This window comes from Hemiscyllium ocellatum, chromosome 3 (genome assembly GCF_020745735.1).
Source record: "Hemiscyllium ocellatum isolate sHemOce1 chromosome 3, sHemOce1.pat.X.cur, whole genome shotgun sequence".
NCBI lineage: Eukaryota > Metazoa > Chordata > Chondrichthyes > Orectolobiformes > Hemiscylliidae > Hemiscyllium > Hemiscyllium ocellatum.
Window position 1 is genome coordinate 101,097,711 of NC_083403.1, and position 19,918 is coordinate 101,117,628.

Consider the following 19,918-nt stretch of genomic DNA (forward strand, 5'->3'; position numbering starts at 1 on the left):
AGAAGAATATAATTATGTATAATAAAGTGCACATAATGTACGTGTACTTTAAAAGAGTTTAGATTTTCAGCATTGGATTTCTTGCCTGTTTTACTGCAACCCTCAATCCCAGTCTCACTCTTCCAGGTTTATTGCAACATTGTGACAATGCTACTTTTTGTAATTTGGGGGAATTGAACACAGTGAATCCCAAGAATTAAGACAATTTAAAAAGAAAAATGGCCATCCTTTATCTCTTCAGATTTCATCCTGCAAAATGATACATATGTGTTTCAAGTTCTAGCCTTCACATTTCTTTGATCTTTCCCACACAACCTCTATGTATTGTCGAGATAGTTCCAAAAGCATTTGCTTCCAGACATCTTCCAATGCTGATATGAGTAGTGAAAGGTTGATGTGGGAGTGACTTGACAGTTTTTTTTCCTAAGTCATTTTGTTCTGCTCCTTGGCTGAGAGAAGATGTTTTCCATATGATGAATTGAGAGAGTGGAGACTTATTATCTTTATCTTCCTGGTATGCAGCTAAAGCTGTACTAATCAACACCATGAACAGTAAACTGTAACACAGGCAGATGATCCAACTTTGTGAAGGGAAACAGTTCCCAAGTCTATGGGATCTGAGAGAGTGCCTAACCAGTACATATGAACCTCAATTATCCGAACGACACAAGCGGGGAGCATTTTGTTCGGATAATCGAATGCTGGACAACACAGTTTAGCCAAGCATTGGGACCTTGCGATTTTGTTCGAATAATCTGAAATTCAAATAATCAACATTTGGATAATCAAGGTTCCTCTGTAATAGCTGCAGTGGGTGGTTTATACATGGTTTGTGGAAGGACAGGGCTGATAATGCGAAATGGCAATTTCCCTTTTCAGTCTTAAACTGCATGATATATTAGGTTTCTACAATCAGCCAATTGACATGTTGGTATTGTTAAAATGCAGTGTTAAAGAACAAAAATGAAAAATACATCTTTCCAAACTTCAGCGATTTCTTTTTTCTTGCTAATTTTGTTTTGTTGTAAAATATCAGGTAACTGCATGGGCTAAACAGCATCAACTGCGGCTTGAAGCAGCCCTCGCAGATGTTATTGCTAATCAAGAGTTACTGGAGAGCCTGTTGGGCTGGTTACAGTGGGCAGAGACGATACTGACTCAGAGAGACCAAGAATCACTTCCACAGGAGATCGAAGAAGTCAAAACACTTATTGCCGAGCACCAGGTAATCACCATTGAACTTAGAAGCTGAGCTTGTACACTTAATAATATCCAGATACACTTAGCAAGATGCTAACAATTGATGTAGGTTTTACCTTGGTGATATAATACTGCATTCTTCTTCATTTATTACACCAGACAGTTCTTTCAAAGTTGCTGGAAAGTGGAACTGAGACATGGGTAGTTCAGGAGTACCAAAGCTTCAAAATGTCCTCCGTGATGTAATGATGTCTGCATCTCTAGCATTTGAAAGGCATTAGATCAGTCATGTGCTTACATATAATCAATTTGTTGGTGTGTTTGTTATTTCAGGGCAATTAATAAGAACAACATTTGGTTTTAAAATATTTCATGAACCTATATTCCATGTGATGAGGTAAATTGACAGAAATTACCTGTTAGGTTCATATATGAAGACTAGCCTTTTGAATGAGCTCGTGAAGTACAGCTGCTTGCAACCCATTACATGCAAACTCCCAAACAGAACACTGCCAGTGCTGGAAATCTGAACTAAAAGTGCAAAATGCTGAAAATTCTCAGCAGGTTTGACAGCATCAGTGTAGAGAAATAGAGTTATAGTTTCAAGTCAGTAACCTTGCATCAAAATGGAAGAAAGATGAAAATGTAATAGGTTTAGAAGTGCAAGAGGAGTAAGAAGAAAAGGTTACGTATGTGACGCAGTGAGTGGCAGATTAAATACAGATGTAAATGATGCAAAAGCCAAAGGTACAGGTGATTGTAAAGAATAAAAATGTGTCCAAATAATAAGTGAATGGTTGCATAGCTTGTTACAAAGTGACAGCAAACCAAATGCAAATTAAGGAATGAAGAAATAAGTGTGAACAAAACATAGTCAAAGCAGAGGTTATAAACTAAAATTATTGAACTTAAAATTATTGAGTCATAAGATGAGAAGCTGGTCATCAAACTTGCCTTGAGGTCTTCTGGAACAAGATAGCAGGCTAAGGACAGAAGGAGAGGGAGCAAGGTGGTGGATTGGAATGACAAACAATTAGGAGCTCAGGTTCATGCTTACAACTGAAGAAAGCTGTTCCCCAAAGTGGTCAGCCAGTCTATATTTTGTCTGTTCAGTGAAGTAGAATCATGATGTGGAGGTGCCGGTATTGGACTAGGGTGGACAAAGTCAGAAATCACACGACACCAGGTTATAGTCCAACAGGTTTATTTGAAACCACAAGCATTCAGACTGCTACTCCTTCACTGACTTTTCCTGACAAAGGGGCTATGCTCTGAAAGCTTGTGATTTCAAATAAACCTGTTGGACTATAACTTGGAGTTGTGTGATTTCTGACAGTGCAGTAAAGATTGCTGAGCAATGAATGCTAAAGTGAATGAACTAAAGAAGTTCAAATAAATCACTGTCTAGGCAATTGAGAAAGAAAAGTGTAAATATGTCGATGTCACATCTCCTATGCTTGCATGCAAAGATGCTGTCAGAAAGGTGAGTGGGGTTTTGCGTTGGTTGAGAAGTGGATCAGGACATTACAGAGGAAAGGATCACTTTGGATTGCTGTAAAGGGAGAACAGGACAACATCAGTTTTGGTAGTTGGATGATGTCAAAGGCAAATGAGGACAAGGAGAATCCTGGCTGAAAATGTGTTGCTGGAAAAGCACAGCAGGTCAGGCAGCATCCAAGGAACAGGAAATTCAACGTTTCGGGCATAAGCCCTTCATCAGGGTTATGCCCGAAACGTCGAATTTCCTGTTCCTTGGATGCTGCCTGACCTGCTGCACTTTTCCAGCAACACATTTTCAGCTCTGATACTCCAGCATCTGCAGATCTCACTTTGTCCACAAGGAGAATCCTATCATGTTTTGGGAGTGAGGGGATTGGATCAAAGCAGAGGTGGGTGAAATGGCATGGATATGGTGGAGAGTCCTGTCAAACACTGGGGTATTCCTTGGTGAAGGAAAAACAAAAGACAGATCGTAAGCGCTATTCTAAAAGGTTGAATCATCTGAAAATGATACGGGAGATGGGAATGTTAGGAAAATGGAATAGAGTCTTTACCAGACGCAAGGTGTGAGAGGGTTTACTCAAGGTAGTTTTTGCTGTCTGTCGACCTGCAGTGAAAATTAATTTGATAACTATCCCTAGAAATAGAGACAAAAAAAAATAACTTTACCTCTATATAAGAAGAAAGAATATTGGGAAGTGGAGCAAGATTCTTTTGCCAATAATGCCCTCTCGTTTTAATTTTAAAAATTTTAACCCTAGTCTTTCATGGAGGAAATGACCAGAAAGCAGCCAGATGTGGATAAAGTAACAAAAACATACAAGAGGAAAGCTACGGAACCGACTCAGATTGCATCCCAAATTCCTGTTATTGATAAAGGAAGGTCAAGTAAGTGTTGATCTAAATAATCTTTGATGTTGTAACATCTGTTCATTTTCAGTGACTTCCATTTTGAGCTTGAGCATAACATGAACTTTGTAACATGAATAGTGATGCTGATGGCAAATGAAATCATTTAAATTATACTGTAACTTCAAACAAGGGGCAGAGACCAGATTAAACTTGAATTTTTATCTCCGTTCTTCCAACCTTTTCAATAGCTTTGTGAAAACTTATCTCCCTGTCTGGTCATCATTGGAGTCGATTAAACGGCAATAAAATTGATACATAATTGCCCATTGAAATGGGGTGGCAAGCCATTCAACTCCTAACTATAGAAAAACAAAGAGTAAAGCCAGATGAACCACGCAGCATTGACTGAGACATCTGAAGTATCAATCACATGGCATATCAGTTGGCTGTGCAGAGTCTTTTTTGTTACCTGGGGTCCTGTGTTGAAATTGGGAGGGTTGTTCCATGGACTAATCAGACATCCTGACTTAGTGATGTTTACCAGCTTATATCTTACAGCCAAAATCCCAGAATCTTCCTTCACCATCCCTAGGTATTTCTGTCCCACTACAGTGGTGTAGAGTCAGGAAGGAGTTTCTTTGAGAATCCTGAATTTGGCCCCATGACTGTGTTTTTTTATTCTACCATGGAATATGAGTATCATTGGCAAGGCCAGCATTTGTTGACTATTGCTGATTACTCTTGAATAGAGTGACTTGCTGGGCTAGTTCAGAGGGTCGTGAGAGCTAGCCACGTTACAGTGGGTTTGTCCCACACTGGTGAGACCAGATAAGGATGTTAGGGGCTCTTCCCCAAATGCTATGAGGGAACCAGATGCGCTTTCATAATATTAATGCTTTCATGGTCACCATTACTTTTAGATTTTGTAGATTTGTGAACTGATTTATAAATTCCATCAGCTGCCATATTGGGAATTGAATCCTTGCCCCATAGCCTTAGCTTTGGCCTTTAGATTATTAGTCCAGTGAGGTTATCTATCTGTAAGTTTTGCCCTAAATATCTCTTAGCATCAGGTCAAACAGGGCAAGAAAACCTCCTGCTTATTACTACCAACCACCTTTGTTGAGCCAATAAATTGGTGTTCTCCATATTGATCACCACTTGAAAAAAACTGGAGATAGAAAGGTCTCAAAATGTATCTGAGTGGGCAATTTCAATGTCCATCACCAAGAGTGGCTTGACGCACTACTTCAAGCTGGTTATGTCCTTCAGGACATAACTGCTAGAGTGAGCATGCAACCAGTAATAAGCAACCAACAAGAGGGAAAAACATATTTGACCTCATTCTCTTCAGTCTTCCTGTTACACTCAGTCGTGTTTGTATAAATGTAGGAGGAGATTCCAAGCATTATCACCATCAATGATGGACATCAGTGCATAATAGATGGCTGAAGTATTTGCAACTGTCTACAGCCAGGAGTGCAAAGTGTAAATGCATCTCAGCCTCCTTCTGAAATTCTGAGCATCACAGATGCCAGTCTTCAGACAAATTGATTCACTCCATGTGACATCAAGAAATGGCTAAAGGCATTGGATGCAGCAAAGTCTATGGACCATGTCAGCATTCTAGTGGTAGGATTGATGACCTCAGCTCCAAAGGCAATTGTATCCCTAGCCAAGCTATTCCAGTATAGCTATAACATACCTCCCCAGCAATGTGGAAAATTGCTCAGGTATGCCCTGTCCACAAAAAGCAGGACGAATCCATCCGGCCCAGTTACTATTCCATCTTTCTACTCTCGATCATTAGCATAGTGATAGGAGCTGTCATAATCAGTGATAAGAGGGGGCAAACTGAAAATTTAAGAAGGAAGTTAAAGGGGAAGTGAGAATATGAGAAATTAAGAAATACAACAGAATCAACGGAGCAGAACACTCAAGGAGGGATCATACAGTATGATCAAGTGAAATAGGGATTGATAGGAAGGGTGAGGGGAGTAACAAATTAAAAATATTATATATGAATGCACTAAACATAAGAAATAAGGTGGATGAGCTTGAGGATCAGTTGGGAATTGGCACAATGTTGTGGGAATAATTGAGACATGGCTTCAAGTGGACAGGGCCTGGGAAAAGAATATTCAAGGCTATATGTCCTATCAAAAGGACAGACTGACAGACAGAGGGAGTGGGGTGGCCCTGTTGGTGAGGAATGATGTTCAGTCCCTTGTGAGGGGGGACATAGAATCAGGAGATATAGAGTCAGTATGGATAGAACTGAAAAATTCTAAGGGTAGAAAGACCCTAATGGGAGTTATCTACAGGCCCCCAAACAGTAGCCTGGATATAGGGTGTAAGTTGAATAAGGAGTTGAAATTGACCTGTTGCAAAGGTATTACTATAGTTGTTATGGGGGTTTTAAACGTGCAGGTAGACTGGGAGAATCAGGATGGTACTGGATTCCAAGAAAGGGAGTTTGTGGAGTGCCTCCGAGATGGATTCTTAGAACAGCTTGTACTGGAGCTTACCAAGAAGATGGCAGTTGTGGATCTGTTGTTGTGCTATCGAAAGGACAGATTTAAAGTAAAGGGACCTCGAAGTAAAGGAACCATTAGGAGGTAGTGACCATAATATGATAAGTTTTAATTTACAATTTGAGAGGGAGAAGGGAGAATCGGAAGTGTCAGTATTGCAGTTGAACAAAGGGAGCTATGAGGGAGGAACTGGCCACAGTTCAATGTTTGAGTACCCTAGCAGGGATAGCAGTGGAACAACAATGGCAGGTATTTCTGGATATAATACAGACGGTGCAGGATCAGCTCATTTCAAAGAGGAAGAAAAATCATAAGGGGAGACAGGAGTGGCTGTGGCTAATGAGGGAAGTTAAGGTCTGTATAAAGATTAAAGAGAAGAAGTATAACATAGGAAAGATGAGCAGGAAGCTATAGGACTGGGAAACTTTTAAAGAGCAACAGAGGATAACTAAAAAGGCAATATGCGGAGAAAAAGTGAGATACGTAGGTAAACTGGCCAAAAATATGAAGGAGGATACTAAAACTTTTTTAGGTATATGAAAAGAAAAGAAATGGTTAAGACTACAATTGGGTCCTTGAAGACAAAAATGGCTGAATTTATTATGGGGAGCAAGGAAATGGCAGAAGAGTTGAATAGGTACTTTGGTTCTATCTTGACTGGGGAAGACACAAGTAACCTCCCAAATGTAATAGTGACTGAAGGACCTAGGATAATGGATGAACTGTAGGGAATTTATATTAGGCAGGAAATGGTGTTGGATAGACTGTTAGGTCTGAAAGCTAAGTCCCCAGGACCTGATGGTCTGCATCCCAGCGTACTTAAAGAGGTGACTTTAGAAATCAAGGACACATTGATACATTTTCCAATGTTCTATCGATTCAGGATCAGTTCCTGCGAATTGGAGGGTGACTAATGTTGTTCCACGTTTCAAGAAAGGAGGGAAAGGGAAACAGGGAATTACAGATGGATTAGCTTGACGTCAGTGGTGGGAAAGATGCTGGAGTCAACTATAAAAGATGAAATTACAACTCATTTGGATAACAGTAACAAAATAGGTTAGAGTCAGCATGGATTTACGAAGGGGAAATCATGCATGACTAATTCTCTGGAATTTTTTTGAGGATGTAACTATGAAGATGGACAAGGGAGAGCCATTGGATGTAGTGCACCTGGACTTTCAGAAAGCGTTTGATAAAGTCCCACAAAGGAGATTAGTGAGCAAAATTAAGGCACATGGTATTGGGGGCAAAATACTGACTTGGATTGAAAATTGGCTGGCTGACAGGAAGCAAAGATTAGTGATAAACGAGTCCCTTTCGGAATGGCAGGTGGTGACCAGTGGGATACAACAAAGTTCGGTGCTGGGACCGCAGCTGTTTACAATATACATTGTAAGATGAAAGTATTAAAAGTAATATTAGCAAATTTGCTGAGGACACAAAGCTGGGTGGCAGAATAAAACGTAAGGAGAATGTTATGAGAATATAGGATGACTTGGACAAGCTAAGTGAGTGAATGGATGCATTACAGATGCAGTTTAATGTAGATAAATGTGTGGTTATCCACTTTGGGGGTGAGAGCAGGAAGGCAGATTACTATCTAAATGGAGTCAAGTTAGGTAAAGGGGCAGTACAACGAGATCTAGGTGTTCTTGTACTTCAGTCAATGAAAGCAAGCATGTAGGTACAGCAGGTAGTGAAGAAAGCTAATAGCATGCTGGCCTTCGTAACAAGAGGAATTGAGTACAGGATCAAAGAGGTCCCTCTGCAGTTGTACAGGGCCCTGGTGAGACCACAGCTGGAGTATTGTGTGCAGTTTTGGTCTCCAAGTTTGAGGAAGGACATTCTGGCTATTGACGGAGTGCAGCGTAGGTTCACAAGGTCAAATCACAGGATGGTGGGATTATCATACGTTGAAAGATTGGAGTGACTGGGCTTGCATACACTTGATTTTTCGAAGGATGAGAGGGGATTTGATTGAGACGTACAAGATTATTAAAGGATTGGACATTCTGGAGGCAGGAAGCATCTTTCCGTTGATGGGTGATCCAGAATCTGAGGACACAGTTTAAAAATAAGGGGTAGGCCATTTAGAACAGAGTTGAGAAGAAACTTATTCACCCAGAGAATGGTGGATATATGGAATGCTGTGCCCGAGAAGGTAGTGGAGGCCAAGTATCTGGATACTTTCAAGAAGGAGATGGATAGAACTCTTAAAGATTGTGGATCAAGGGTTATGGAGATAAGGCAGGAACAGGATATTGAGTGTGGATGATCAGCCATGATCATAATGAATGGTGATTCTGGCTCGAAGGGCCAGAAAGGCCTACTCTTGCACCGACTGTCTATTGATATCAAGCAATCCTTTCTCTGCAATAGCCTGCTTACTGATGTGCATTTGGGTTTAACCAAGGTCATTCTGCTGCTAAGCTCATTTCAGCCTTGTTCCAAACATGGACAAAAAAAGTTGAACTCAAGGTGAAAGTAACTGCCCCAGCATCATCATTATTTCCTCAATGACCTTCCTTTCATCATAAGGTCAGAAGGGGCTGATAATTGCACAATTCTCAGCACCAGTCATAACTGCTCAGATATTGAAGCCATCCATGTCCATAAGAAGCAAGATCTGGACAACATCCAGGCTTGGGTGACAAGCGGCAAGTAACATTGGTGCCAGGCAATGCTCAGTTCCAAGATAAAAGAATCCAACCACTGTGTCTTGATGTTCAATGACTTTACCATTGCTGAATTTCCCACTGTCAACATCCTGGGGTTTGACCAGAAACTGAACTGGACCAGCCATATTAATCCCTGCAAACAGCCCAACCCCAGCTCACGAACCAGTACCTACAACAAATCTGAAGCCTCCAGCAACAGACCTCCCTCCGGATCCTTCTCTACACACTTGCAGCCATGTGCCACTACCTACATTCCCTGAAATCAGCCCTACCCCAGCTCAGGCTGGACATTTACTATAAACCGACTGACTCCCACAGCTACCTAGACTACACCTCCTCCCACCCTGCCCTCTGTAAAAACGCCATCCCATATTCCCAATTCCTTCGTCTCCACCGCATCTACTCCCAGGAGGACCAATTCTAATACCGTACAACCCAGATGGCCGCCTTCTTCAAAGACCGCAATTTCCCCCCAGACGTGATCGACGATGCCCTCCACCACATCTCCTTCACTTCCCGCTCCTCCGCCCTTGAGCCCCGCCCCTCCAATCGCCACCAGGACAGAACCCCACTGGTCCTCACCCACCACCTCACCAACCTTCATATACATCGTATCATCTGTCGTCATTTCCACCACCTCCAAACGGACCCCACCAACAGGGATATATTTCCCTTCCCTCCCCTATCCGCGTTCCGAAAAGACCACTCCCTCCGTGACTCCCTCGTCAGGTCCACACCCAACCTCCACTCCCAGCACCTTCCCCTGCAACCGCAAGAAATGCAAAACTTGTGCCCACACCTCCCTCCTTACTTCCCTCCAAGGCCCCAAGGTATCCTTCCATATCCACCACAAATTCACCTGCACCTCCACACACATCATTTACTGCATCCACTGCACCCGATGTGGCCTCCTCTATATTGGGGAGACAGGACGCCTACTTGCGGAATGTTTCAGAGAACACCTCTGGGACACCCAGACCAACCAATGCAACCACCCCGTGGCTCAACACTTCAACTCCCCCTCCCACTCCACCAAGGACATGCAGGTCCTTGGACTCCTCCATCGCCAGACCATAGCACCACGATGGCTGGAGGAAGAGCGCCTCATCTTCCGCCTAGGAACCCTCCAACCACAAGGGATGAACTCAGATTTCTCCAGTTTCCTCATTTCCCCTCCCCCCACCTTGTCTCAGTCAAATCCTGCGAACTCAGCACCACTTTCCTAACCTGCAATCTTCTTCCTGACCTCTCCGCCCCCACCCCCACTCTGGCCTATCACCCTCACCTTGACCTCCTTCCACCTATGGCATTTCCAACGCCCCTCCCCCAAGTACCTCCTCCCTACCTTTTATCTTAGACTGCTAGACACACTTCCCTCATTCCTAAAGAAGGGCTCATGCCTGAAATGTTAACTCTCCTGCTCCTTGGAGGCTGCCTGACCTGCTGCGCTTTTCCAGCAACACATTTTCAGCCATATAAATACTGTGTCTACAGCAGCTGGTTAGAGCTGAGAATTCTGCAGTGAGTAACTCATCCCCTGTCGCCAGAAAGTTCTTTCTCCATCTACAAATCAGAAGTGTGAAGGAATATTCTGTACTTGTCTGGAGGAGTGTTGTTATCCAGGATAAAACAGCCACTTGATTAACACCTCTTCTGTCATAGTAACAGAAGTAGGTTATTTGACCCTTCAAGCCTGCTCCAACATTGCTCTTTCTTAGGCAGCCCCTCTGCATCGAGAATGATTCACAGTTTACAGTAACAAGATCACAGTTAAACTGGTTGTTGATTCAACTCTACTTTCTGAACCCCATAATCCTTGATTCCCTTGACTATCAAATATCTATCCAACTCAGATTTACACAGACTTTTAAAGACTAGCCTCTACTATTTTTTGGAGAAAATGATTCCATGCGCTTAACATCTCTTTGAGAGAAAAAATAAAATCCTCCTTGCCATACACCGTTTGTTTGTATCCGTAAACCATGACTCTTGGTTTTACTTTACCCTCCAAAGGAAGCATCCTCCTGATAGCTTGGCCATTCCCCTTAAGATTGCTTATGTTTCAGCAAGATCACTTCTTGTCCTAAACTTCAGTGGATATAATAAGTTGAAGTCACCATAGTCTTAATAGACCATAGGGCTACTCCTTCGTTAGAATGGGACAACTAGTGGTGGTTTAACCTAAGCGTCATCACACCTCAGGCAAGGGTTAGGATGAAAAGGAGAGTCCTGTATGGTAACCTCAGCAAGTGTGAGATTTGAATTCATATTGTTGGCATTTCTCTGCATTACAAACCTGCCATTCAACCAACTGAACTAACTGACCTCCAATGGAATAGACTTAACCTTTTCAACCTTTCTTCATATTAAATGTTCACTTATTCCACCATTGCGCACACTGTGGCAATAATATGTACTGTCTGCAGCAACTGACCAAAGCTCCTTCAACAGTGAGGAGGATTTCCAGAGGCTACAGCAGGATATGGGTAGGCTGGAGACTTGGGTGCAGAAATGGCAGGTGGAGTTTATTCAGGATAAATGTGATATATTTTGGGAGATCTAATGCAGGAGGGAAGTAAACAGTAAATGGCAGAACCCCTAAGTCTCATCAACTTTCATAGGGATCTAAGCATAGAGGTCCACATTTCCCTGAAAGTGGCCACATAAATGGATAAGGTGGTCAAGAAGGCATTTGGCATGTTTGTCTTTATCAGTTGGGGTATGGAGTATAAAAATCGGTAAGTCATGTTGCAGCCATATAACACTTCAGTGAGGCCACATTGGGAATATTGTGCACAGTTCTGGTTGCCAAACTACCAAAAGAATGTGGAGGCTTTGAAGACAGAACAGAAACAGTTTACCAGGATTTTGCCTGTTTGGGAGGTATTAGCTATGAGGAGAGATTGGGAGCAAACCTGGTTTGTTTTCACTTGAAGGTTGAGGGGTGACTTGATAGAAGTTTATAAAATTATGAGAAGTATGGTTAGAATTGATAGTTGGAGTCTTTTTCCCAGTGTAGAAATGTCAATATAGAAAGGGATAAGTTTAGTGAAGATGTGAGAGGCAAGTTTTTTTTTACACAGAAATACTACTTAGGCAGTGTCTCCCACCCATCCTACTCTCCTAATCAAAAAAAAGGTTCTGTGTACCGGATTGGTAAGGTTACTGTTTTTTTTTCAGTAGTCTTATTGGGAATTCAGAACGGTAGGAGTGGATGTTAGGGCAGTTGAATGCTCCTCCTGTAGAATGTGAGAGGTAAGGGTCACCACTTGTGTCCCCCCAACTTCATCTGCGGGAAGCGCACCCAAATCCAGCTCCTTGGAAAACTGTGTTTGACAACTGGAGCTGGATGAACTTTGGATCATTCAGCAGGCTGGGGCATAATTGAAAGGAGTTACAGGGAGGTAGTCACACCTCTGGTGCAGGAAAAAGGTTAGATGGGTTACTGATCCCAGTCCCAAGCCTCCAACTCGGCACAGCCTCTTGACCTGTCCATCACCTTTCTCAGCTATCTGCTCCACCCTCCTCTCCAACCTATCACCTTCATCCACACTTTCATCTACCTGTTGCATTCTCACCTCCCTTCCATTTATGTCTCAGCCCAAGCCTTATTCCTGATCATCCCAAAATGACGATTCTCCTGCTGTCTGACCTGCTGTGCTTTTCCAGCATCACACTCTCAACTCTGATCTCCAGCATCTGTAGTCCTCACTTTCTCCGAGTAGATCGGTTACAGTCAAGGGATGGAAATGGAACAGGCAGACAGTGCAGGGATCCCTGTGGTTGTTCCCTTCAATAACAAGTGTAACATTTTGGATACTGTTGAGTGCGATGACTTCCAGGATAAGCCATGGGGTACAGATCTCTGGCACAGAGTCTGTCCCTGTTGCTCAGAAGGGTAGGGGAGAGAGGAGCAAAGCATTAGTCTTTAGGGACTCCATAGTTAGGGGGACAGAGAGGAGATTCTGTGGGAGAGAGAGACTTGCAATTGGTGTATTGCCTCCTAGGTGCCAGGGTTCGTGATGTCTCGGATCGTGTTTTCAAGATCCTTAAGGCGAAGGGGGAGCAGCCCCAAGTCGTGGTCCACATAGACACCAATGACATAGGTAGGAAAAGGGATGGGGATGTAAGGCAGAAATTCAGGGAGCGAGGGTGGAAGCTTAGAGCTAGGATAAAGAGAGCTGTTATCTCTGGTTTGTTACCCGAGCCACGTGCTGGTGAAGACAGGAATACGGAGAGAGAGGAGTTGAATACGTGGCTACAGGGATGGTGCAGGAGTGAGGGATTTGGATACCTGGATAATTGGGGCTCATTCTGGGGTAGGTGGGACCTTGACAAACGGAATGGTCTACCAATATCCTGGGGGAGAAATTTGGTAATGCTCTTCAGAAGGATTTAAGCTAATTCAGCAAGGGGATGGGAACCTGAATTGTAGCTCTGGTGTGCAGAAGGTTGAGAGTAGTGAGGTCATTAATAAGGTTTCAAGGTTGCAAGAGTGTACCAGCAAGACAGTGGTTTGAAGCGTGTCTACTTCAATGCCAGGAGCATCCATAATAAGGTGGGTGAACCTGCAGCATGGGCTGGTATCTGGGACTTTGATGTTGTAGCCATTTTGGAGACATGGATAGAACAGGGACAGGAATGTTTGTTGCAGGTTCTGGGGTTTAGATATTTCAGTAAGAACAGGGAAGGTGGTAAAAGGGTGGGGGGATGGCATTGTTAGTCAAGGACAGTATGACAGAAAGGAGAAAGGACGTTTGATGAGGACTCATCTACTGAGGTAGTATGGGCTGAAGTTACAAACAAGAAAGGAGAGGTCACCTGTTGGGAGTTTTCTATAGGCCTCTGAATAGTTCAAGAGATGGAGAGGAAAGGATTACAAAGATGATTCTGGATAGGAATGAAAGTAACAGGGTAGTTGTTATGGGGGACTTCAACTTTCCAAGTATTGACTGGAAATGCAACATTTTGAGTACTTTAGATGGGTCCTTTTTTGTCCAATGTGTGCAGGAGGGTTTCCTGACACAGTATGTAGTTAGTCCAACAAGAGGTCGTTATTGGATTTGGGTAATGAACCAGGCCGAATGTTAGATTTGGAGGGAGATGAGCACTTTGGTGATCGTGACCACAATTAGGCTACATTTACTTTAGTGATGGAAAGAGATAGGTATATGCCAAAGGGCAAGAGTTATAGCTGGGGAAAAGCAATTATGATGCAATTAGGCAAGATTTAGGATGCATAGGATGGGGAAGGAAATTGCATGGGATGGGCACGATTGAAATGTGGAACTTATTCAATGAACAGCTACTGATTGTTCTTGATAAGTATGTACCTCTCAGGCAGGGAGGAAGTGTTTGAGAAGAGAGCTATGGTCACTAAAGAAGTTGAAGCTCTTGTCAACAGGATGACGGCGGCTTATGTTAGGATGAGACGTAAAGACTCAGTTAGGGTACTTGAGAGTTACAAGTTAGCCAGGAAGGACCTAAAGAGAGAGCAAAGAAGAGTCAGAAGAGGACAAAAGCAGTCTTTGGCAGTTAGAATCAGGGAAAACCTTAAAGCTTTCTACGGGTATTTCAGGAATAAAAGTAAGATTAGGGCCAGTCAGGGACAGTAGTGGGAAGTTGTACGTGGAGTCCAAGGAGATAGGAGGTTAAGAATACTGAGATACAGGCTATTAGAGGAGATTGAGGTTCATAGGAGGTGTTAGCAATTCTGTGGAGTGTTAAAATAGGTAAGTCTCCTGGGCTGAATGGCATATATCCTAGGATTCTCTCGGAAGGTAGGGAGGTGATTGCAGAACATCTAGCTTTGATCTGTGTGTCTTTATTGTCCAAAGGAATAGTGCCAGAAGACTGGAGGATAGCAAATGTTGTCCTCTTGTTCAAGAAGGGGAGTAGAGACAATCCTGGTAATTATAGACCGATGAGCCTTACTTTGGTTGTGGGTAAAGTATTGGAAACGATTATAAGAGGTAGGATTTATGATATTCTAGAAAGGAATAATTTGATTAGGGATAATAGACTCGGTTTTGTGAAGGCTAGGTTGTGCCTCACAAACCTTAATGAGTTTTTTGAGAAGATGAATAAACAGGTGGATGAGGGTAAAGCGGTTGATGTGGTGTATATGGATTTCAATAAGGCATTTGATAAGGTTCTCCACAGTAGTCTATTGCAGGAAATACGAAGCATGGGATTTAGGGTGATTTAGCGGTTTGGATCAGAAATTGGCTGGCTGAAGGAAGACAGAGGATGGTGGTTGATGGGAAATATTCATCCTGGAGTTCAGTTACTCGTGGTATACTGCAAGGATCTGTTTTGGGACCACTGCTGTTTATCCTGGAAGAGGATGTGGAATGAGGGGTTAGTAAATTTGCGGATGGCACTAAAGTCGGTGGAGTTGTGGATAATGCTGAAGGATGTTACAGGTTACAGAGGGACATAGCTGAGCTGCAGAGCTGGGCTGAGAGGTGGCAAATGGAATTTAATGCAGAAAAGTGTGAGGTGATTCACTTTGGATGGAGCAACAGGAATAGAGTACTGGGCTAGTGGTAAGGTTCTTGGTAGTGTAGTGAGCAGAGAGAACCCGGTACATAGGTGTACATAGATCCTGAAAGTTGCCATCCAGGTTGGTCGGGTTGTTAAGAAGGCCTATGCTGCATTAGCATTTATTGGTAGAGGGATTGAGTTTTGGAACCACGAGTTCATGTTGCAGCTACAAAACTGGTGCGGCCTCACTTGGAGTATTGCATAAAGTTCTGGTCACCACATTATAGGATCGATGTCGAAGTATTGGAAAGGATTCAGAGGAGATTTACCAGGATGTTGCCTGGTATAGAGGGAAGGTCTTATGAGGAAAGGCTGAGGGACTTGAGGCTATATTTGTTACAGAGAAGAAGGTTGAGAGGTGATTTAATCGAGACATACAAGATGATTAGATAGGGTGAACAGATAGAGCTTGTTTCATCGGATGGTGATGGCTAGCACGAGGAGACATAGTTTTAAGTTGAGGGGTGAAAGTTATAGGACAGGTGTCAGAGGTAGTTTCTTTACTCAGAGAGTAGTAATGGTTTGGAATGCCGTGCCTGCAACAGTTGTAGACTCGCCAATTTTAATGACATTTAAATGGTCATTGGATAAACTTATGGATGATAATGGAATAGTGTAGATTGGATGGACTTCAAACTGATTTCACAAGTTGGTGCTACATCGAGGGCTGAAGGGCCTGCACTACGCTGTAGTATGTCTGTAGTGTGTTCTGCTGTGTCCTTGGTTCCACTGCCAGGCCAAGATTCCCGCTTCGGCACCATCTTGAAGAGGCCACTTGCATCGCCATCCCAGTTCACTGGAGGAGCTTTGCTACCTCTGTGGTCCACCCTGAATATCCTCACTGCCGTAGTCTCATATTGCCAGGAGAAGCCACGTCCACGACTCGGCATGCAGCCACTGTCGCTGCCACACCGATGCTGCCAAACAAACCCCCCCACAGAATAGAAGAAAAAGAATACCAAAAGAGAAGGAAAATAGAGTGAAAGAAAAGAGCAGAGGCAAAAGTAAAACAAAGAAGAAAAGCAGATGGGACCAGATTTGCTCTGGGCAAGTGCCTGTGCGCAGCCCTGTTACTCCCCTGCTATCTTGCACCAAATGTTGCATAGATGAACCCTTTATTGATAAAGCCTTTATTATTACTTGGATTGTACATTCCAGATAGCTTTAAGAATTATATGAAACGCACGAATGAACTGTATACAATAACAAAATACTGCAAATGCGAGAGACCTGGAATAAAAACAGACTGGAGAAACTTAGCCAGTCTGATAGCTTCTAGACAGAAGCTTAGAGTTAATGTTTCAGGTCTAATATAAGCTGTATTAATTTTCGATAGAGACTTTTTCTGTTAAATGTTAAAAACTCTCTACAGAAGTATATTAGTTCAATATTGGATTGTTCCATCCTCATTCAGAGCTTCAACAGGTAATCATTTTTATTACATGTAATTTTTTAAAAAAATAATTACTTTTGAAAGGAATCTTACAATTTGGCCAGATGTGTTTTTGTAGAATTGTTGTATTTATTTTGGTGCTGCTCTATTCTTTTGATGTTTAATTTTGTTTAACTCCGGTCTGATAAATTTGATATCTTCTGAGATGGGGGTCTGTGATTATGTTGGACAACTGAAGTAAATTTGTACATTTACGCAGCAAGCCAGATCCAAATTGAAATTATCCCTCCGTTCAACTATATTAACAGTTTTTGGTGTGGTCTCTATCGTAGGGAAAAGACTGCCAGCAAGGGCTCTGTATTCACCTGCAACACAAACCATTGAGACTAAAAATCCACGTGCTAACCTACTCGTCAGTAAGTGGCAGCAAGTCTGGTTGTTGGCTCTGGACAGACGACGGAAACTCAATGACGCACTTGATAGACTGGAAGAGGTAAATGTTTTAAGACTTGTAATGAATGAAATGACAACCAGTAAATTCCTCTTAAGTCTGTATTCTCTCAAATGGAATAAAATTGAACTGAGGATTTTATTTTGACAAATTGCTGATAACTACTTCAATGAAAATCAGACTTTTGAAAATGAAAGAGGCATTATAGAATCATAAATTACAACAGCACTGAAGAAGGCCATTCATCCCATCAAATCTACACTGAAGAGCATTCTAGTTAGTTTTAATCTCTGCTTTTGTCACATATTTTGTCACGTTGGCATAAGTAGGGAAGTTGTGTTGGGTATGCTAGAGATTATTAAGGTGGACAGATCCCTAGGACCGGATGGGATATATCCCAGGTTGCTGAGGGAGGCGAGAGAGGAAATAGCTGGGGCCTTGACAGATATCTTTGGAGCATCCTTAAATAGAGGTGAGGTGCCGAAGGACTGGAGGGTTGCACATGTTGGCCACCTATACAAGAAGGGTAGTAGGGATATTCCGGGTAACTACAGACCAGTGAGCCTGACGTCGGTAGTGGGGAAGTTGCTGGAGAGGGTACTGAGAGATAGGATCTATTTATATTTAGAAAAGAATGAGCTTATCAATGATAGGCAACATGGTTTTGTGCGGGGGAGATCGTGCCTAGCCAACTTAATAGAGTTCTTCGAGGAAGTGACCAAGTTGTTAGTTGAAGGAAGGGCTGTTGATGTCATATACATGGACTTTAGTAAGGCATTTGATAAGGTTTCCCATTATAGACTAATGGAGAAAGTGAAGTCACATGGTGTGCAGGATGTTCTAGCTAGGTGGGTAAAGAACTGGTTGAGCAACAGGAGACAGAGTAGTAGTTGAAGGGAGTTTCTCGAAATGGAGAAAGGTTAACCAGTGATATTCCACAGGGGTCAGTTTTGGGGCCATTGTTGTTTGTAATATACATAAATGACCTAGAAGAGGGCACTGTTGGTATGATCAGCACGTTTGCAGATGACACAAAAATTGGGGGAATAGCAGAAAGCATAAGCGACTGTCAGAGAATACAGGAGGATATAGATAGACTGGAGAGTTGGGCGGGAAAGTGGCAGATGGCTTTCAATCCAGACAAATGTGAGGTGATGCATTTAGGCAAGACTAATTCTACAATGAATGGAAGAGCCTTGGGAAAAGTTGATGGGCAGAGAGACCTGGGAGTGCAGGTCCATTGTACCCTGAAGGTTGCTGCACAGATGGATGGAGTGGTCAAGAAGGCATATAGTATGCTTGCCTTCATTAGACTGGGTATTGAGTATAAGAGCTGGCAAGTCATGTTAACATTGTACAAGACATTGGTTCGGCCACATTTGGAATACTGTGTACAATTCTGATCGCCACATTACCAAAAGGGTGTGGACACTTTGGAGAGGTTGCAGAGAAGGTATACGAGGATGTTGCCTGGTAAAGAAGGTGCAAGCTACAAAGAGAGGTAGGTTAGGTTTATTTTCACTAGAAAAAAGGAGATTGAGGGGGGACTTGATTGAGGTTTACAAAATCATGAAGGGCATGGACAGGGTGGATAGAGACAAGCTTTTTCCCAGTATGAAGGATCCAATAATGAGAGATCATGCTTTCAAGGTGAGAGGTGGAAAGTTTAAAGGACGGACATGCGGCAAGTACTTCACACAGAGGGTGATGGGCGTTTGTAATGCGTCGCCAGCAGAGGTGGTAGAGGCAGGCATGGTAGATTACTTTAAGATGTGTCTGGACAGATGTATGAGTAGGTAGGGAGCAGAGGGATACAAATGCTTGGGAATTGATCTACAGGTTTAAATAGTACATTTGGATCGGCTCAGGCTTGGAGGGCTGAAGGGTCTGTACCTGGGCTGTAGGTTTTCTTTGTTCTTTGTCCCTGCAACATTTTTGCTTCAAAAGTATCCAGTACACCTTTGAAGACTGCTATTGAATCTGTATCCACTACCCTATCAGGCAGTACATTTCAAATCCTAACTAGTCACAATGTAAAAAAGTGTTTGTTTATGTTGCTTCATTTCTCAGATGGTGGTTCAAAAAGCAATTAGCTGCTTCAATAACTGATTACATATTGTAATAAGCAGTAGATTTTGTCAAATGAACCCTAAGGAGACATTTTCTGATGGCCTTTCTGTATTTTATCAAATAAACCACAAAGTAAACTTGTGGAAGTTACCAAATAAACATTTCTTTCTGAATACCTTCTTTCTGTTACCAAATAAGCATCTCTTTTTTTTTAAGAGACTTGTAGAAATCCTGAATGTGGATTGCTTTTCTAGATTACGTGCAATGTTCTTCAACTAACATTGTGTACAAAGTACATTAGCATTAAGTATCTAAGTTAGCTCGCTGAGTTGGAAGGTTTGGTTTCAGACGTTTTGTCACCATGACTAGGTAACATCATCAGTGAGAGTCTCCCCTAAAGCGAAGTCATGGTGACGAAATATCTGAAAACAAACATTCCAGCTCAGTGAGCTGACTTAGATACTTACCATCAACCTGAGCTACAAATCTTCTCAAAAATCGCTAAAACATTAACATTGTTTATATTTATATTAACTTTCAACAATTACTTTATTCTTCTAATTTAAAAGTGCAGATCTCTTGCCAGATTTAAACTGTTAAACATTGGCATCTACCTGACAATGTAGAAAATTGCCCAGTTTTGTCCCGTACATGAAAAACAGGCCAAGTCTAACCTAGCCAATTATTGCCGTCA

General features: G+C 42.4%; 1 protein-coding gene across 12 annotated transcripts in view; it reads left to right on the forward strand.

Moving 5' to 3' along the window:
- dst (dystonin) overlaps positions 1–19,918 on the forward strand; it is a 624,072-nt gene that overhangs the window by 573,723 nt on the left and 30,431 nt on the right. For all 12 annotated transcript variants that reach the window (XM_060852081.1, XM_060852129.1, XM_060852093.1 and 9 more), the window contains 3 exons: positions 1,037–1,225; positions 3,462–3,588; positions 17,036–17,196. In XM_060852081.1, coding sequence (XP_060708064.1) covers positions 1,037–1,225; positions 3,462–3,588; positions 17,036–17,196 — 477 coding nt within the window. The remainder of the gene's footprint in view (positions 1–1,036; positions 1,226–3,461; positions 3,589–17,035; positions 17,197–19,918) is intronic.